At 55.7% G+C, this 19,138-nt stretch overlaps 4 protein-coding genes across 5 annotated transcripts in view; 2 read left to right on the top strand and 2 right to left on the bottom strand.

Annotated features, from left to right (window-relative positions):
- Positions 1-1,487: 1,487 nt before the first annotated feature.
- ATP6V1F (ATPase H+ transporting V1 subunit F) lies at positions 1,488-5,220 on the top strand. Of its 2 annotated transcripts, XM_025379369.1 has the most exons (3): positions 1,488-2,160; positions 4,494-4,577; positions 4,739-5,220. In XM_025379369.1, the coding sequence occupies exons 1-3, from the start codon at positions 1,847-1,849 to the stop codon at positions 4,938-4,940; spliced, it is 600 nt and encodes a 199-aa protein (XP_025235154.1). In that variant the 5' UTR covers positions 1,488-1,846; the 3' UTR covers positions 4,941-5,220. The 2 variants fall into 2 exon arrangements, with proteins under 2 accessions (XP_025235154.1, XP_025235155.1); XM_025379370.1 differs by lacking the exon at positions 4,494-4,577.
- A 413-nt stretch (positions 5,221-5,633) lies between these two features.
- On the top strand, positions 5,634-8,509 carry ATP6V1FNB (ATP6V1F neighbor). The gene is made up of 2 exons (XM_025379371.1): positions 5,634-6,197; positions 8,333-8,509. The coding sequence occupies exons 1-2, from the start codon at positions 5,777-5,779 to the stop codon at positions 8,440-8,442; spliced, it is 531 nt and encodes a 176-aa protein (XP_025235156.1). The 5' UTR covers positions 5,634-5,776; the 3' UTR covers positions 8,443-8,509.
- Positions 7,406-10,036, bottom strand: LOC112620638. Its single transcript, XM_025379368.1, has 4 exons — positions 9,291-10,036; positions 9,118-9,207; positions 8,832-8,923; positions 7,406-8,747 (listed from the first exon to the last, which is right to left on the bottom strand). The coding sequence occupies exons 1-4, from the start codon at positions 9,981-9,983 to the stop codon at positions 8,681-8,683; spliced, it is 942 nt and encodes a 313-aa protein (XP_025235153.1). The 5' UTR covers positions 9,984-10,036; the 3' UTR covers positions 7,406-8,680.
- Positions 10,037-16,570: 6,534 nt separating this feature from the next.
- The window catches only part of KCP (kielin/chordin-like protein), a 33,955-nt gene continuing 31,387 nt past the window's right edge, over positions 16,571-19,138 (bottom strand). The window contains exons 34-36 of the mRNA XM_025379366.1: positions 18,250-18,414; positions 17,191-17,497; positions 16,571-17,011 (exon numbers count right to left, since the gene is read on the bottom strand). Coding sequence (XP_025235151.1) covers positions 16,743-17,011; positions 17,191-17,497; positions 18,250-18,414 — 741 coding nt within the window. The 3' untranslated portion in view covers positions 16,571-16,742. The remainder of the gene's footprint in view (positions 17,012-17,190; positions 17,498-18,249; positions 18,415-19,138) is intronic.

Below are 19,138 nucleotides of genomic sequence, written 5' to 3' on the forward strand. Positions count from 1 at the left end.
GCCAGAAACCTGGAAGTCACCCAGGTCTCTCTTTTACCTCACTCCCCAAACACGCCACTCTGAAATCAGTTTTGTCCTAAATATCTAAATATCTCTCGGCTCTACCTACTTCTCTGTGTTTCCCATTTATCACCACCTGAGTTCTGGCCACCATTATCTCTCACAATGGCCTCCCAATCTGGTTTTTCCTCCCTCAATTTCGCCTCCGCTCACAGCACAGTCACAGTGAGTGACAGCTCTAAAACGTAAGTTTGGTGATAGCACTCTCTTACTTGAAAACCCTCAGCGGCTTCAGGATAACTCTGTCCTCAGGATAACTTCCAGATCCTTTTTTTTTTTTAAACAGAGTCTCGCTCTGTCACCCAGGCTGGAGTGCAGTGGCGCCATCTCAGCTCACCACAACCTCCCTTGCCCGGGTTCAAGCAATTGTCCTGCCTCAGCCTCCCAAGTACCTGGGACTGTAGGCACACACCACCTCATTGGGCTAATGTTTTTTGTACTTTTAGTGGAGACAGGATTTCACCATGTTGGCCAGACTGGTCTCAAACTCCCGACCTCAGGTGATCCATCTGCCTCGGCCTCCCAAAGTGCTGGGATTACAGGCGTAAGTCACCGTACCTGGCCTGCAGATCCCTTTTTTTTTTTCAGACAGGGTCTCGTTCTGCTGTTCAGGCTCAAGTGCAGTGCCCTGATCATAGCTCACTGTAACCTTGAACTCCTGAGCAAGCCCTGCTGCCTCAGCCTCTCGAGTACCTGGAACTGTAAGTGTGCGCCACCACACCTGGCTAATTTTTTTTTTTTTTTTTTGAGACAGAGTCTCGCTCTGTCGCCCAGGTTGGAGCGCAATGGCACAATCTCGGCTCACTGCAGTCTCCACTTCCCAGGTTCAAGCAATTCTCCTGCCTCAGCCTCTCGAGTAGCTGGGACTACAGGCGCCCACAACCATGCCCAACTAATTTTTTGTATTTTTAATAGAGACAGGTTTTTGCCATGTTGGCCAGGCTGGTCTCAAACTCCTGACCTCAGGTGATCCACCTGCCTTGGCCTCCCAAAGTGCTGGGATTACAGGAGTGAGCCACCGCACCTGGCCTACCTGGCTAATTTTTAAAATTTTTTGCAGAGACAGGGTCTCACTGTGTTGCCCAGGCTGGTCTCCAACTCCTGAGCTCAAGCAATCCTCCCCCATCAGGGAAGCACTCCCAAAGTGCTGGGATTATAGGCGTGGCATGAGCCACCATGCCCGGCCTTACCAATTCTTTAACTTTCCTTGAAGGCCCTACGCTCTCTAGTCAGTACGCCTTTGCATATGCTCTTCCTCTGCCTAGAACACCGTCTTGTCCTCACTTCTATCCCCTTCATCCTGCAGGTCCTTCAGGTCTCAGCTTAGATCTGAAGCAAGTTTCTTGGGGAAGGGTTCTTTGGATGCCCCCTCTCTCCATGGGTTAGTTACCATGGATGTGTGCTTCCATATACTTTTCACATTCTAACCATTAACACACAGCTCTGTAGTCGCCTATTCCCTTGACTTTCCATCTCACTAGACAGTATCATCACTAACTTCTGCATTCCTTTAATTGAACAAATGCGTATTACTTGTTACATATGTGTCATAGGTACATACATACACGATAAAGACCCAGACCCTGCCGATGAGATCAGTAACTGCGTCTCTTCTCTGGGATCTCGGCGTCTAAACAGCGCCAGGTTCAAATCGCTTGTTGAACGAATGAACCAAGGAAAGAGTGAATGAACGAAAGAATGCCCGCCAAGGAGGTGGTGCCGCACAGCCTTCTGGGAATCGTAGTCCCCTGCTTCGGGCCTGTCTTTATGGCGCAGGCGTATTCACATGGAGGCCGTGTTACTGTTCATGCGCATGTCCCGGAATGCGGCTCGGAGAACTGCGCATGCCCGAAGGGGGGTGGGGCCGACGGGGAGCCGTACGGCGGAGGCGGGGCTTCGGCGGCTTTTGGTGCTCTCGGGTGATCTCTGCCCGGCTGCGGGGATGGCGGGGAGGGGGAAGCTCATCGCAGTGATCGGAGACGAGGACACGGTGACTGGTTTCCTGCTGGGCGGCATAGGGGAGCTTAACAAGAACCGCCACCCCAATTTCCTGGTGGTGGAGAAGGATACAACAATCAATGAAATCGAAGACACTTTCCGGTACGGTAGCGCGCGAGGCCTGAACGGGCCCTTCTGCTGCCTGGTGGAGTGCGGGGCGAGGGTGGAGGCGGCCCGGGGACCGAGGCGTGAGGCCCGGACGGGGGTTAGGGGATGGTCGTGAAAGTCCGCCCGCCCGCCGCCGCGCCCCAAGTTCCCGTTTGGGGCTGGGTGGCACCGACGCTGTATCAGGTCCACGAGCTCCCCACCTCACATGATCGTGTGTCAGGAAAGAAGGGGAACAGAGCTCGTGACGGGCTAGGCAGTGGGCTCGGACTTTGTTCTGCTTTCCCCTCCTTTACAGGCTCACCGTCGTCCTGTAAGGCAGGGGTGATTTTGTCCTACTTACAGGTGAGAAAACTAAAGCTTGGAGAGGTTAAGGCACACACTAAAGTTACAAGTGGGCAGAGGCAGACCTGGAATTTGAACCTAATCCTAACCCTTTCTGCCTTTGGTAAGCCAGGTACACACTCTGTACAGCTCTCCTCAGTCGGCCTCGGAATTTCCCTTTGCTCTTGAGCACAGTAGGCAGAAAATGTCAGGACTGTGAGAGCCTTCTGCTAAGACCTTGCACTCAAGCCCTCACTCCCTGCCTTAGGTCAGAGTGTGGGCGCAGACATGCCTTTAATCCACCAGGGGTCCTGGTGACCTGAATTGAGGATAACAGCCTCCTATTCTATCCCTCACCCCTTCTTCAGGTTCGCTGTACTAAGTCTCAGGAATAAACCACTCACCTGTTTCCCCCCAAACAGTCCAGCCCAGGGCTGCCGGCTGAGACTGGTTCCTGCTGCCTGGTGTATTAGGTAGTTCCTGACCTGGTAGGCTGTTACCTGCCGATCTCTAAGCTGTCTGGTAAAGTGACCCAAGTTACCGTGGGAGAAGGACAAATTTTACTTCAAGAATTTTTTATGTTTCCAATCAAAAGGGACCTCAGAGATCAAATCTAACCCAGTGACTGGCGGGGGGTGGGTGCTCAGTAAATACTTTTTAACCAGTAAATAAATGAATGAGTCTGGGCGCGGTGGCTCACGCCTGTGATCCCAACACTTCTGGAGGCCGAGGCGGGTGGATCACCTGAGTTCCACCCGCCAGGCTGGTTGGAGTTCGAAACCAGCCTGACCAATATGGTGAAACCCTATTTCTACTAAAAATACAAAAATTAGCCAGGCGTCGTGGAGGGTGCCTATAATCCCAGCAAATCAGGAGGCTGAGGAAGGAGAACTGCTTAAACCTGGGAGGCGGAAGTTGCAGTGAGCCGAGATCCGCCGCTGCACTCCAGCCTGGATGATAGAGGGAGACCCTGTCTCAAAAAAATAAAATAAACGAATGAATGGGTGGGTGATCACAGGAGAGGAGGATCACAAGGCCAGGTTCTTTTTGGGCAGAAAGTATGATTCCTTCATCAGAGTGTCCTCTTTCTAGCTTGTGTTCTTGGTTCATGCCAGACTTTCCCTCTGACCCCTCCACCACCCTCATCAGCATAGACCTTGAGGCCTTCAGTGGTCTCATCAGCCCTATTTTTAAATTAATTTGTTTTCTTTCTAAAAGTTAATGTGTCCTTTTTTTTTTTTTTTCTGAGACAGGGTCTCACTCCTGTCACCCAGGCTGGAGTGCAGTGGCATGATCACAGCTCACTGTGGCCTTGACTTCCCAGGCTCAAGTGATTCTCCCACCTCAGCCTCCCAAGTAGCTGGGACTACAGTTTCCCAAGCAGCTGGTACATGCCGCCACATCCAGCCAATTTTTTGTATATATGTACACATTTTTTTTTCTTTTTTTTGTAGAGATGGCGGTCTCACTATGTGGCCCATTCTGGTCTCAAACTGCAGGGTTCAAGCGATCCACCCGCCTCAGCTTCCCAAAGTGCTGGGATTACAGGCATGAGCCATTGCACCCGGCCTTCAGTATCTGCACATAAAAAAGGATCTGTATACATATAATCTTATCCTTCCCCTTTCTGACACCATCACTGCATATGGAATACACCAGCGTGCACCCTAATTTTCTTTTCTTTTTTTTCTTTTTTGAGACGGAGTCTTGCTCTGTCGCCCAGGCTGGAGTGCAGTGGCTGGATCTCAGCTTATCGCAAGCTCTGCCTCCCGGGTTTAGGCCATTCTCCTGCCTCAGCCTCCCGAGTAGCTGGGACTACAGGCGCCCGCCACCTCGCCTGGCTAATTTTTTGTATTTTTTTGGTAAAGGCGGGGTTTCACCGTGTTAGCCAGGATGGTCTCGATCTCCTGACCTCGTGATCCGCCCGTCTCAGCCTCCGAAAGTGCTGGGATTACAGGCTTGAGCCACCACACCCGGCCAAATATGTCCCTAATTTTCATTACCAGTTCACTTGGAAGCGTTTCGGGCAGCGTTGCAGAAGCCAACCCTAGTCAGCATGACCCTCCGCTTTGGGATGAAATTGATTCTTGGTAGAGTTGACATAGGGTTGAGCGTGGCAGCCTTTCCCCTTGTCCTCTGTGCCCTCTGGGTCACGCTCATTCCCCTCCACTGCCCAGCCCAACAACTTGGAGGCAGGAGAGAAGGCAGCCCCCAGAGCTGCCCTAGACTCCCGTCTCATCTCTCCCCACAGGCAGTTTCTAAACCGGGATGACATTGGCATCATCCTCATCAACCAGTACATCGCAGAGATGGTGCGGCATGCCCTGGACGCCCACCAGCACTCCATCCCCGCTGTCCTGGAGATCCCCTCCAAGGAGCACCCATATGACGCCGCCAAGGACTCCATTCTGCGCAGGGCCAGGGGCATGTTCACTGCTGAAGACCTGCGCTAGGGGACTCCTCACAGCCCTCAGCCCTTCCCTCGTTTCCAGGCCTCTCCCCAGGCTTGCCATCAGCCTTCTTTACTTTTTGAGCCTCTGATTTCCAATTCCCTGCCCATTCCCACTCCATTAAGAGGCTAGGTGAGGCATTTCTAGGTTGCTGGGGCTCTGCTGTTAAAGCTGGTTAAGGAACAGGAAGCCTGACCATCTCCCTCCACTACCTGTTCCCTGTGCTGTTACACAGTGTCATTGTTGATGTTAAATTAAAGTCATATTCTTGCTTCTCTCCAAACGGACTGGGTGCTGGAAAGTGCATGTGTGGGGTGAGGCCATGGGGCAGATTCAGTTGGCAAGGATGGAAAAGGTGCTGCCAAAGACAGGCATAGAAGAGCTGGCCCAGGAGGATCATGCCGGGAGGCAGAACTCAAGGACTGGTCCTTGGATCAGAGAAGACCAGCTCTGGTCTGGGAAGGATTGGGAGGAAGCTTGAGCCCAGCCCCCACCTCCCCAACCTTGCTCAGCATTGGGCTGGGAAGGGGGCCAGACCCAAAGGACAGACGCAGAAAGCACACAAAACCTGGAAGCCTCTGATGCCAGATCCCGCGTGGGCCCTGCGGGAGGTTTGGGGAGCAGGGCTCTTAGCCAGTGGGCCCTGGCCCCAGGCTGCCTCAGGAAGCTGGGTTCATGGGGTCTGCTGGGAGCACAGCAAGTAGAACCCTGGCCCTGTGTGAGGTGAGGCATGGTTGCTAGGTGACTGCCAGGGCAGCCACTCGCCGTCAGAAGCACTCTGCTTGCTGTGCTCACCCCTCAGCTGCAGCCACCCTGGTGCCACTCCTTCCCTGGCCACCATGTCACGGCAGCTCAACATAGACACGTTACGGCAGAACTTCTGGAAGGAGGAATATCTGAGGGAAAAGATGTTGCGCTGTGAATGGTACCGCAAGTATGGGTCGATGGTGAAGGCCAAGCAGAAGGCTAAGGCTGCAGCCCGCCTGCCCCTCAAACTGCCCACCCTGCACCCCAAAGCCCCACTCTCACCCCCACCCGCCCCCAAGTCAGCCCCTTCCAAGGCGCCCAGCCCTGTCCCAGAGGCTCCTTTTCAGTCAGAAATGTACCCAGTACCACCTGTCACCCGAGCCCTGCTGTATGAAGGCATCTCCCACGACTTCCAGGGGCGCTACCGCTACCTCAACACTCGAAAACTGGACATGCCAGAGACGCGATACCTCTTCCCCGTCACCACCAGCTTCACATACGGCTGGCAGCTGGGTGAGCCCAACCTCTTGGAAATCACCTCAAAGACAGAGCACCTGCCATGTCCTAGGGAGTGGGCATCCTAGTGAAGGGTCCAGACCATAAACAGAGCAAGGAGATGACCAAGAAGTGTCAACATGTGCCACAGAACTAGGGAGTGGTGGTGGGCGGGGAGGCAGCGGCCATGTGCTGCTATTTATTGGATTTTCAGGAAAGGCCTTTCTGAGGACCTGAGGCCAACAGCCAGATGATAAGGATGGGTTTGGATTTTATTTGGTGTGCAGGGAAGCTGATGGAGGGTTCTAAGCAGGTTTCAAGAGTGACACTGATGAACCTTTTAAAAAGTCACCCTGGGCCGGGCGCGGTGGCTCACGCCTGTAATCCCAACACTTTGGGAGGCTGAGGCATGCGGATCACGAGGTCAGGAGATCGAGACCATCCTGGCTAACATGGTGAAACCCCATCTCTACTAAAAATGCAAAAAATTTGCTGGGCGTGGTGGCGGGTGCCTGTAATCCCAGCTACTCAGGAGGCTGAGGCAGGGGAATGGTGTGAACCCGGGAGGCGGAGCTTGCAGTGAACCGAGATCTTGCCACTGCACTCCAGCCTGGGCGACAGAGCAAGACTTCGTCTCAAAAAAAAGTCACTCTGACCTGTATGTAGGCAGTGGCTTTTTCAGGGGAAATGGTAGAATCTGGCACGTGAGTTGGGCATCTATTTTGTTACCCTGTGGTAGTGGCCTGAGGAATCAGTAATAGAGCTGAAATCAATTCAGGATGTTTTGGGGGAAGACTCAGTGGAACTCACCCGTGGATAGAATGTGAGAATAAGGGGAAGAGAGAACAATCGCCCAGGTGTTTAGCTAAAGCCACAGTGACAGGGAAGACTGGGAGAGGTCAGGGCTGGAGTGTGCATGAACAGGTCCTATTTAGTCATGTGTGTTTGCCTATGTTATGCTTGAAGTGTCTGTAGGGTGACTGTGTCTATAAGTCTGGATTGAAGTCAGAGCTGAAGATGCAAATTCGGAGGTCATTTGAATATAGGTGCTTTTTTTTTTTTTTTCTTTTTGAAGCAGAGTCTCACTCTGTCACCCAGGCTGGAGTGCAGTGGCATGATCTCGGCTCACTGCAACCTCTGCCTCCCAGGTTCAAGAGATTCTTCTGCCTCAGCCTCCCAAGTAGCTGGGACTACACAGGCACGTGTCACCATGCCTGGCTAATTTTTGTATTTTTAGTAGATACAGGGTTTCACCATATTGGCCAGGCTGTTCTCCAACTGCTGACCTCGTAATCTGCCCACCTCGGCCTGCCAAAGTGCTGGGATTACAGGTGTGAGCCACTGCCCGGCCTATAGGTGCTATTTAAATCCGTGAGATCACCTAGGGAGCTCAAGTTGCTGGAATCTGATGGGAGTGGGGGCAGGAGGGCTGAGCCAGAGGCTGGTAGGGGATGGCGTAGGCAGGAAGGCTGTCCATCTGGGCTGAGTCTTTTTTCTGTGAGGTTGAGTCAAGGCCATCAGTGGGGAGGGAGCCGAGCTCAGGCAGTGGAGTAGCAGAGGTGAAGAGGAAAGGTGTGGAACAGGCATATGCCAGAGAGGGCTGCTGGGCGATGTTGCTGCACGTCCCATTGCTGTCTGTGCTCATGAATGTCAAGTGAGACTCCTCGGCCCTGTGTCCTTCTCCAGCTGCTTGAGTGTCTTGCAGAAAAGGTGGATGGTTGGGGATTGACTCAGTTGAGATTTTGCCCCCAAACATCCCTTTCCCCCAGGCCCCTAAAGGGAAAGTCAGGGAAATAACTTTCTAACAAAAGCAGGAGGCAAGCCCTAGAAGGGGGGAGCAGGAGACAGAAGGAAGTCCCATCTCTTCACAGTCTGTCCCTGTGACAAGCAGGCTAGGGTGGCCCCCCTCCTGGCAGGTAGAGGATCCTGAAGCTGGGGTAATGATGGCAGATGGCTGCTGTATGTATCCTGGCCTCCAACCAGCTCCCAGTATTTGCAGGTAGCTCCCATGCCTCCAAAGCATTTTCTGTTTCTTCCCACAAAGTGGCTACTCCACTGACGGATTCCTAGGGCTGTGCAGACAGACAGGGCTCCCATGCTCTGTGTGTCCTTCCCTCAGGAACCCATGCTTGGCCTCTAATATCTTTTCCCAGGCCCCCCAGTGAAGCAAGAACTGGTCTCCTGCAAGATGTGCCGCATTGAGTCATTCTTCCGCAAGAACGGGGCCTTCGCACTGCTTGATCCCCGAGACCTGGCCCTCTGACGGTGGGCCAGGTGTGGGCTTAGGGAAGGGAAGAAGAAATAACAGGCCTCCTGGTGGGGCAAAGCTGTTGTGTGTGTCTGTGCTCCTCTGCCCTCCCTGGCCCTGAGGCTGCATTCAGGCCTTTCTGAAACTATCTGACCTGCAAAAGTTGCCCTTTTGCTTTTTCCGTAACCCTCATCTCTTTAATCATCCCTTTGAGTACCCAGCAATGACCAGAGGTGGCTGGGAAGGGCGAGCACTACTCTGCAGGCACGGGATCCGCAGCACCAGGGGAACACAGTAGTTCCAGGAATTTCTGAGTGTTCCTGCGGAGAGAGCGGCCTGTCATCTCGGAGGCCAGGGAAAGGGGACTCCTGCCACCGTCACGAGCCTCCTTGCCCACCCCTCACCTGGCCCCTAGGGCCCGCAGCCACCCGGTCCTCTCCCGATGCATCTGTTTCAGCTGCTCCCGCAGGGCGCGCCGCCGCCCAGTCGCGTCCTCCTGGCGGTGCAGATCGCTGAGCGTCCGCGGCTCAGTGGGGCGGGCGGGGCAGCACCTGGCACACCCGCCCCTCGCGCCCCGCCCGAGTCACTGCCAGAGTGCAGTGCGCTCACTTCAAAGGGACCCGGGCGCACTAAACTCGGCCCCTACCCGTGCAGGTTCCTTGTGGCCCCACCGCCTTCTGGGGGTCTTGCCTGTGGCGGGAGTTGAGCCGCGCTGGGCGGGAGCCCCACGGGGTGAACCCGGCAGTGGCGGTTCCTGGCGATGTGGAGGCGTTCCAGGACCTGCAGAGGGGCAGTCAGCGTCCGGCCGCCCCTCGGTGCCCCGCCCGCCCCAGGCAGGCCCCAATCCCGGCGTGGGGACGCACCCGGAGCCGCTGCTGCTCACGGTCCCGCCGGCGCCGCCACCTGGCTGCGCTGTGCAGCTCCAGCAGCCGCTGCAGAGCCGTCTCCTGCCGCGCCGCGCTCAAGCCCGCAGGCGCCTTGGCCCTGCCTAGGGGCGCCGGCCACGCGGCCTTCGAGGCCTTGGGACGCTCAGGACCGACCCCCCGACCCCGGAGGGCACCCGGAAGCCGAGCCTGGCCCACCTCCTCCTCTCCCGGGCCAGGGCCGACTCCAGGGCCCTGCAGCCCGTGCGGATTGCGCTCCGGGTCTGGAAGCCCCCGAAGACCCCCTGGGGGGAGCCCCTGCTGCCCGGATACCTTGGCGCGCAGGGTCGCTGACATCATAGCTCCGGCTCCGCGACCTGGAAGCAGCTGCTGGGCCGGGGGCTTCGGGCTGGGAAGCGCAGCCCACGCCCCCTCCTGGGCGACCCCTAGCTTTGCCACCGCCGGTGCCGACTTTTGTGTCTCGCCTCTGATCCTGCCCTGCATCATCGCGGTAGTCCTTCTCCGGAGGTCTGGGCTCTCCCTGCCCACAGGCTTTGGAGTCTGTGCTTTCAGGGACCCGCAGGAGTCCCTCTGATGGCTCCGGGAGCCGCCTTCCTCTGGGAGCCGTACAGTGGCCTCCCCAGGAGCCACCTCCCAGGCTTGTGAGATATTGCCTTCCCAAGACCGCAGCATCTTCTTCCCCAGACTCTGGGGACTCGCCTTTCCCTGGCACTTAGGACTAAATTCTCTTTGACTCTGAGGAACGCCCGTGTTCTCACCCAGGGGGGCCTCCTCCCTCTGACCCTGAGGAGCCCTTGGGCTCTGGCCCCTCTGTGTCTTCACCCTCTGACGCTGAGGAGCATCTTTGATCTCGCCCCGGGAGGCCTCCCCTCTCTTATGCTGAGGGGTCTCTGCTTTCTGATCCTGAGGGTCCTCCTCTCAGACTCTGAGGGGTGTCCATCCTTGGCGGTCTTTGAAGTTCTGCTCTCTCCTGGCCCAGGTGCGGGTCCCAGCCCAGTCCTTCAAGGGCATCTTGGGAAGGCAGGTTTTGGGAGGGCAGGTCCCCCGGCCCAGGGGTCCTGGGAGTGAGCTTTCTTTCCTGGGTCTCAGGTTCTGCCTCACTCCTCTCTTCCCTCTGGGCCAGGTCCTGGAAAGGAAGAGCACTTTGGGCCCAGGCTTGAGAGGGAACCTGCAGACCCGACCCCAGGGGCCAGCCCTTGCCTGATTCCTGAATTTGTTAAAGCCATTTAATGTCGTGTGGAAGGTGCTTCACTGAAAAGCCTCCCCCTCACCCCAGCAGCCTCCTCCCATGCAGACCCACCCCTGCCATCCCCAACCTGAGACGCTTGACCTTTTCACCTTGTACTCTGAGCTGCCTGGCACCCCAAAGCTCCTCCTGGTAGTGGGGTTCAGCTCTTGTAAGGAGCCTGAGGAAGAAAGACCGGTGTTGGGAGCTCATGTCCCCTCATGCACAGTCCACCTAGACTAGAGCCAGGAAGTTTAGGGAGTCCCAGCACCTGGCTAGGGGTGCCCTGAGGGCGCTGTCTGAACCTCAGGCTGTCACAGTTCATCAGCCAGCCACGCACTTATTTGTCATGTGTGCCTGCCAACAGCCCACCCCATCTTTCTCATCCTCCCAGCCAAGGCAGACCACTCCAGAGGGACCTGCACAGCCTCCTCCTCAAGACCACCACGGGAGGCCTGGGAGTGAGAAGGGTCACGGTGCTGGGCGCCTGGGTCCCTCAGCACCGGCTACTCCCACTTTGTCCTGGTGTGCCCATCAGGCCCAGAGAAGAAACCCGCTCTGGGCATCTTACTTTTTACTCTTACTTAGAAGAAACCTCCCTTAGCCTTTTCTTTGTTTCTGACAGCCAAATCAAAGGAAATTCAAGATGAAATTTTAGGCCAGAGGCTGGCCTAAAAACTGCAAGTGTTCATAATTAACAAAAGAAATCTAAAAACAGAGATGATGTGTTGCCGCTCCCCTGCAGCTGTGGAAGAAGGAGCGCTGTTCTGCATCCATAAAACTGGTTAAAAGGGATTTCATAAGGTCTGAAATGGAGATCTTTCCCAAGAATACTGCAGCTTGTTCTCTTGTGCAATATCAGACGTGTGAATATTCATAACAGTAACCAAATGGGTGCACTCTCTGTGAAAACACATCTTTCAAAGAGTTGTTTGAACAAAGGAGTCTTATAAGACTCCTGGGCCTTTAGAAATAACTGCCACAAACTGCAAAAACAACCTCCAACCTCCCACCTCTAATTCTCATCGGTTGTCTTACTAGAAAATTTATTTCTCTGGTAATGTTATAATTGATATCCCTGTCTTCTCAAGATATATATCCCTGTCTTCTCAAAATACTTGTAAAAACTTCTCTGTCAATCAGAAAATAATTATTGGCAGTTTTCTTCTCTCTCATGTGCGTGGTGGAACAATAAAAAGCTTGTGGCTTTGCTACATCTATTATTTAACAATTTGAGAGTCTGTTTCATTTAAATTAATAGGCTCAAGGCTCATAGTATCCATTCCACTGCCTGTTTATTGTCATGCTGTTTCTAGCCTGTGATCTAAAGACAGGCACCCAGTCTCCTTGATCTCTGTATATCTCCAGTGCCCAGCTGAAGGGTGGCAAAGAGGTGGCCTGTGCCTGGCTGAAGGGTGGCAAAGAGGTGGCCTGTGCCTGGCTGAAGGGTGGCAAGTAGGCGGCCTGGAGTTGGTATTGTGTTCCCTCGTCCCTGGGCAGCCAGTGATGCTCATTCCTGAACTTTCTCCCCTGAACCCCAGTTTAGCATCAGAATCCTACTGGACGCACTGCCTGAGACAGCTGGTACCAACCAGGTGGAATTGGCACATCAAATAAAACCTACTTGCCACCGCTGGGTGTCCTGGCACTCCATCAGGAAGTGTGAGATGAAGAATGAGTGAAGAATGAAGTCCTGGGACTTGGGGAGAGGACTTTCCTGCCTCATCCCAATCCAGTCTGGCTGCCCCTGCCCTCCCAGTTGTCTGACAACGTACCGCGTGTGGGCTCTGCAGGTCCTCCAGGGCTCTCCCACCCTTGGCCTGCACCACTCCCGGCTTCACCCAGATCTGGGGCCGATGATGGGTCTCCCGCCTGCCCCCTGCAGGAGTTCAAGGGCTGCCTCTGATGCACCTCTCTGGGCCCATGGGCTCTGGAATGGGAGGGAGTCTGCCTGCCAGTCTCCAGAGACCCCCACCCCAGCATGCAAACACTTGAGGCCCCCAGTGCCCTCCCTCCTCCCCCATCACCAGATCCTGGGAGCTGGAATTTGGAGATTAACCTTTCCAGGGGCCGTGGGGCAACCACGGGTGCAACTAAGAGCCCAGGAGGCATAACGAAGGGCACTGGCAGGACTGCAGAAGGTGACAGAGAAAGAGCCCAGTTCACAGAGGGAAAGGCAGGATTCCCCAGGGAGACTCACCCTTCCAGGAGCTGATGGTTCTGGCTCAGGGAGTCCCTGTCCTGGGGTAGAAGGTGCAGCCTAGAATTCTGGAAGGGTTGGGGGCAACCTCGTCCACATGGCTCCATCCCCCAGTGTGGCAGCCAGGCTTTAAGATGGCCCCTAAATGATCCCTGCCTCCTGAAATTCATACCCTCTGTGCCCGCCACTTCCCCTCCACGCAAAGGAGCTTGGAAACGGATCCCTCCTCCCAGCTGAGTCTCAGATGAGACCACAGTTCTTGCCAGCAATGTCGGCTGAACCCTTCCTAAGTTGCACCACGAACACCCGCTCCTGCTACAGCTGAGGGTGCCTTGGCCCAGAGAGGGCTACTAACCTGCCCAAAGTGACTCAGACAGCTGCTGGCTGAGCCAGGACTGGGACCCACATTCCCAGTTCCCCATTCTGTTCTGGGCCCAGTCACCACAGCACCCCCTCCTGGAGTCTCAGCCCAGCTGCAGCCCTGGAGGGAGAGGCCAGCGGCTGGGGCTGTCGGCGCCTGTGTCTCAGCGGCACACTTCATTGCCTTTGCTCTCTGGGGCCCTGCCAGGCTGCTTTCCTCCCACGTGGCGGTCACATGGAACGGCTTCCAGGTATCACCACACAGGTGATTTGACCAAGACAGTCGTTAGCTGTGGAATGAGAATAACGGCCTGCCTGGAAGAGCAGGCCCTGTGTGCCAGGCGTAGTCCACTGTTCCTCCTGACAGCCCTTGGAGAAAGATCTCTTCTTGTGGGTGTTTTCTTTCTTTCTTTCTTTCTTTTTTTTTTTTTTTTTGGGGGGGGTGTTGGGGGTAAACGGAGTTTGGCTCTTGTTGCCCAGACTGGAGTGCAATGGTGCAATCTCAGCTCACTGCAACCTTCACCTCCCAGGTTCAAGCTATTCTCCTGCCTCAGCCTCCCAAGTAGCTGGGATTACAGGTACAGGCATGTGCCATCATGCCCGGCTAATTTTTGTATTTTCAGTAAAGACGGGGTTTCTCCATGTTGGTCAGACCGGTCTCAAACTCCCAACCTCAGGTGATCCGCCCGCCTCAGCCTCCCAAAGTGTTGGGATTACAGACGTAAGCCACCGTGCCCGGCCTCATGGGCATTTTCTAGCTGAGGAAAGGTAGACTCAGAGCCCACAGGGGGTTCAGCATGGAGATTCGAACCCAGCCCTGTCTCCAAAACCGTGCCCCTTCTACTTGCCCTCACCACAGCAGGGCCCCAGTGTCCCCAGAACCTCTGTCCCCGCCGTGCCCCCTCACCCACTCACCAGCTGCTCGGGGTCCCCACCCATGCTACCACCTGGCTGACAGTGCTGGCTCCATGCATGCTGGGCCTGGCCCCTCGGACCGAAAAACTGGGCCTGGGGTGGCCAGAAGAGGCCCAGCTCCACACCAGTCAGCAGCTCCAAGTCCCACAGGAGCTGCAGGAAGATGGGGTGCCAAGGCGTGAGGGGGCACCCACCCTGGCCTCAGCCACACCCCCGGCCAGCCCCTACCTGCTCCTGGGCCCGCCGACTCCGCTCCATCTGCAGCAGCACAAGGGGCAGCTCCAGCCCCCAGGGACACCCGCAGCCTTTTTGCACCTGGAGGGGCAAGGTGACGTCAGGCCCCCGGCTGTCTCCTTCCTTCTAAGGCAGTGCCCCTCCCTCACCTGCCAAAGTGCAGCCCGGAGCTGGCCTGGACCTGCGGGGCACCGGAAGAGATACTGGTACAAAGCCAAGGCCTGCCTGGGGCTACAGGGGAGCCCTGAGCCCCCCGGAGTGGCTGCCTGCGCCATGCAAAGCCTGGAGGGAAACGGAGGACAGGCAACCAAGAGCCAGGAGCAAGGAGGGACAAAGGCTCTGATCTCAATAATGCAGGGCTTGACATCTGAGCCCCGGCTGGACCGCAGCCAAGCCTCATAGACTCTGGCCTGCCTCAGGAGACGGTTTTTGTGGCCCTAGGGGTGGCAGCATGGAGTGAGCAGTGTGACCCTGAGAGAGGGAGGTGTACGCATATGCTTGTTTACAGCCCCCAGCGAGCATTTGTTTGACATATACTGTATACGCGTACATCTGAACATCAGCCTCACAGCTGCATTATTTGGGCGCACAATATGCCCAATATGGGTAGCAATAGCAGCTGCTACCAAAGTTTAGCTTGTGCCAGGATGAAGACGCTTCATACATATAATCCTTTCTTGCAGCAACTCTATGAAGTAAGCTCTATTTTTATCCCTAATTTATAGGTAAGAAGACTGACTCAGAAAGCAACTTCTCCTAGGCCAAGTGTGGTGGTTCACATCTGCAGTTCCACCACTTTAGGAGGATGAAGTGGGAGGATGGCTTGAGCCCAGGAATTTGAGACCAGCCTGGATGACATAGCAAGACCTCATCTCAAAAAAGAAAAAAAAAAAAAAAAAAAGTTAGCCAGGCGTGGTAGCACACGCCTGTAGTTACAGCTACTTGGGAGACTGAGATGGGAGGATCGATTGAGCCTGGGAGGTCAAGGCTGCAGTGAGCTGTGATCATGCCACTGTATTCCAGCCTGAGTGACAGAGCAAGACCTTGTCTCTTTAGAAAAAAAAAGAATAGCTTGTCTTAACATGCAGCAGCATTTTTTTCATCTGGAGATGGATGGATGTGATACCCTCTGGGAAGACATGGTCCTGGGAGCCCAGGCCATCCATCAGCAAGAGGCGAGTGGTAAGAGGCCCTGCCCCGGCAAGCACTGCCCACATGCTTGTCCATGCTGTCCACCTAGTAAGTGCTGTCCATGGGTCACTGTTCATTCCCTGACACTTACTATTATCATCCTCACCTCACAGATGAATAGACAGGTCATATAAGTTATCTAATCAGAAGAGGGGCTGAGTGCAGGAGCTCTGCCATCTTTACATCCTGCCCTGTTGTGAGCAGATTTGCTCACTTTGTCCCCATTCCATGAGAGAACGGAGCAGACCCTCCTCTTGGCTGGAAGAGAGAACAGCCTCAATGAAAGAGCAAGCAGGCTGAGTGGCCTCTAATTCAACCCGGCACTCTCCTGCATCCCTGCCTGAGCACAAAGCCCTTCACTCCCTGTTGGAATATCAGGGAGCAATGAGGATGGAGTCCCCTGACCTCATGACAAGGTCCCTAAAACACCAAGGTCACAGAGTAGGTGGCAAAGAAAACTTGAATTCTGGACTTTTTCTATCTCAAAACCCATGTTCCCTCCCTACAGTGACGTCTTCACACGCTGCCAGTGTCTACTGCCCACACATCTGCCCGGGGTGGGTGTGGTTGTGAAGGCAGGCAGGTATGCATTGCATGTGTTTATCTGGGCTTCTGAGGGATGTATGTTTCTGTGTGTGTTTCTGTGTTTCTGTGTGCACACGCAGGCACATGTCCATATTGCATTGTGGTCTGTTGCTTCTCCTGTTTCTCACCCCAGGCATTGTGTCACTAGCCCTCGGAGTGGCCCAGAAGGTGCTTGCACATTCAGTATCCCCCAGCCACAAGGAAGGGGGAGGCCATTCTCTGATGCAGCCCCTTCTCCATGGTTCCTCAGCCCCTGCAGGATCCCACATGGATCCACAGAAGGTACCACATGGGGCCATGCATCATGCCTGCTACACAGAATGAGCACAGGGCTAAGACCAGGCACCAGGGTCCTCCTCCTACCACTGCAGGGTTTCCCAGACAGCACCAGGGAGTGGCTGGGTGGGGCAGCCCAGGCATGCAGGTGCAAGGAGGGTGCATGGTGCTGTGATTCTGGGGCCATTGATCACTAGACCCCATGTTCCTGGCAGCCCAGCCTCTGTCCCAGCACCAGGAGGAAATACACACACACACAAGGAAGCCTTCGGGCAGGCCTAGAGTTTACTGCTTGTGACTCAACACAGCAGGGGTCTTTGCAGGGCAGGGGCCCAGGCTCCACTGTCCAGGCAGGGCATTCTCTCCACAGCCCTGACCAGGGTGGGAACTGCTTGCCAAGGGGAGACTCCTGGCCTGATGAACCCTGGTCAGGCACTGTCCTGGCTCAGGGTGTCTCCTGGGGCTCCCGGCTGGGGCTGGGCGGAGCACCGAGTGGCTGGTCTCCAGTGAGCAGGACTTGGGGACAGGCCTCGGGTGGGATGCAGTGGGCCTCGTGCTCCACCAGGCCTGCAGGGCACTGGCAGCCGGGCATGCAGGGCCTCACGCAGTGGGCTGCCAGTTCCCCCAGGGGGATATGCTGATTGAAGCAGGTGCGGGGACAGGGCGGGCCGCACTCATCGAACACGAAGCCATGCTCCAGGGGGCAGCCTACCACTGTGGGGGGTGGGGGGAGTGGGAGGCGGGGTTACCGAGGCACCTGAAACTGCCCCAGTAGCTGTGCGTACCACTGCAAGACTCATTACACCCACCGTGGACCCGCCCTGAGCCCTCCGGGCTAACCTTCTTCTCTGTGCTGATCCTCCCCCAGCCTGCAGTGGGCATCACCCCCTCACCGCATAGCGTGGGGCCTCGCCAGGTAGGTGTCACTCCTGCCTGGCGACAGTGACTGGCATAGGCTTCCAGGGCGTCACAGAGGCAGGCATCAGCGGAGGAGCCAGGGCCACAGGCACACAGGTCATACACACAGGCGGCAAAGAAGGGCTCTGGTGGCACCACAGCATGGCAGCGACTGAATGGGGAGGACTTCAGCACCCCACACCGGGCATTGGCCTCACGCCTGGCACGGTAACCTGCTGCCCGGCACGGATCCATCTCTCGGCCTGCAGAACAGGGCCGGCCAGGCCCCAGCCCCTCTGGGACCTGGGTGGGAAGAGCAGCCCTGATGTGACAGCACCACTGGCAGCTGGCCTCTGTATGCCATGCTCTTCAAAGCACTTCCCACCCAGTCATTTGCTTTAGTCCCCAAAACCTCCCTAAAAGAACGCAAAGGAAGTACTGTCTACCATCTTTTTGTCCCCATTTTACAGATGGACAGACCAAGGCCAGAGTAGGTCAGCACTTGTCCAAGGTCACACAGCCAGTGAGTGGCAAAGCAAGGCTTGGGGGTTCAGGTGACGAGACCTCTTTTTTTTTTTTTGAGACAGAGTTTTGCTCCTGTTGCCCAGGCTGGAGTACAGTGGTGCGATCTCGGCTCACTGCAACCTCCGCCTCCTGGGTTCAAGTGATTCTCCTGCCTCAGCCTCCTGAGTAGCTGGGATTACAGGCATATGCACCACCAGGCCCAGTTAATTTTGTATTTTTAGTAGAGATGGGGTTTCTCCACATTGGTCAGGCTGGTCTCAAACTCCTGACCTCAGGTGATCCACCCACCTCAGCCTCCCAAAGTGCTGGGATTACAGGCATGAGCCACCGCGCCTGGCCAACGAGGCCTCTTTTAACAAGCCACCCTACCTCTCCAGCACCAAGACAGTCAAGAAGCCTACACACCTCCCAAAAGCCTATCTTGTGTGACTTCACCCCCTTTCCCTGCTTTCCATGCCAGAGGGTTGCTCTGAGACTCATGCTCAGCTGCGTCTTCCCTAACCCCCATCCCCGGTTCCTATGCCACTAACCTGCCAGCTATTCCCAAACGCAGCCTCTGTGGGCAGGAGCAGCCCCTCAGGGCCCTGCAGATCATCCTGGGCAAAGCCGTTGAAGTTCCCACAGAGCCCACAAGTCCGGCCCTGGTAGGAGCCAGGCACGCTCACCTCCACCTGGGACTGCCCGTCCCACAGCACCTGTGTGGAGAGGCCTGGGACTGGGGAGCAGGTAAGGACAGGGGCCTGAAGAAGCTCAGGGTCCATTATGGCCCCAGGCACTGTGTTCAGCGCGGCCAGTGCTGCAGGGGAGGAGAATGGACAGATGGAGGCTCCCCTTGGAAGAAACACAGCCCTAGCCAAGGCCAAGTGGATACATTCTGTGCCAGCCCTGGGCAAAGACAGATGACAGGAGGAGCTGTCCACAGCTCCTGCATGAGGGCACCTTCTCCTGCCGCCATCCCTCAACTGGGCCCCACGTGAAATGCAACCCCCTTCCAGGGATTCACTTTCTCATAGGCATTCCGGCCTTGCAGAGGACAAAGCACAATTAGGGTTCAGATTAGAAGTGTATACCCTTATTCTATGAATTTACAAGTTGTGTTTCTTGCTGGGCGCAGGGGGCAAATTACTCCTTCCACATGAGGGTTGGAAGGAACCTGAGACACCTGCCAGGAGACTTTAGCTGACATCCTCCCCACTGCCACTGACCCTTCCCATTCCCCACTTTACAGATGAGAAATCTGAGGCCCAGGGGAGGCTGTTGGTGACTTAAGAGGCTGAGTCAAGATTAGAAATCAGTCTCAGAACTCAGAACTCCTCTGACTGCCCGGGGAGATCTCTGACCCTGATCCACCTCCCCTCACAGCCCTGCACCCCACTCCTGGCCTCTTTTGGCCAGGAGGTAGCTGGCATCCCCACCCCC

This window comes from Theropithecus gelada, chromosome 3 (assembly GCF_003255815.1).
Source record: "Theropithecus gelada isolate Dixy chromosome 3, Tgel_1.0, whole genome shotgun sequence".
In the NCBI taxonomy this organism is placed as follows: domain Eukaryota; kingdom Metazoa; phylum Chordata; class Mammalia; order Primates; family Cercopithecidae; genus Theropithecus; species Theropithecus gelada.

Excerpts from the sequence above, each read along its gene's own strand:
- LOC112620638 (XM_025379368.1), bottom strand. The coding sequence starts at position 9,983 with ATGCTGCGGTCTTGGGAAGGCAATATCTCACAAGCCTGGGAGGTGGCT. Across the intron at positions 9,208-9,290 it reads GTGAGCAGCAGCGGCTCCGG|GTCCTGGAACGCCTCCACAT; the intron begins GTGCGTCCCCAC and ends GCCCCTCTGCAG. Across the intron at positions 8,748-8,831 it reads CTGCGGGCCCTAGGGGCCAG|GAACACTCAGAAATTCCTGG; the intron begins GTGAGGGGTGGG and ends CTCTCTCCGCAG.
- ATP6V1FNB (XM_025379371.1), top strand. The coding sequence starts at position 5,777 with ATGTCACGGCAGCTCAACATAGACACGTTACGGCAGAACTTCTGGAAG. Across the intron at positions 6,198-8,332 it reads CACATACGGCTGGCAGCTGG|GCCCCCCAGTGAAGCAAGAA; the intron begins GTGAGCCCAACC and ends ATCTTTTCCCAG.
- ATP6V1F (XM_025379369.1), top strand. The coding sequence starts at position 1,847 with ATGGAGGCCGTGTTACTGTTCATGCGCATGTCCCGGAATGCGGCTCGG. Across the intron at positions 2,161-4,493 it reads GAAATCGAAGACACTTTCCG|TTCACTTGGAAGCGTTTCGG; the intron begins GTACGGTAGCGC and ends TTTCATTACCAG. Across the intron at positions 4,578-4,738 it reads TGGGATGAAATTGATTCTTG|GCAGTTTCTAAACCGGGATG; the intron begins GTAGAGTTGACA and ends CTCTCCCCACAG.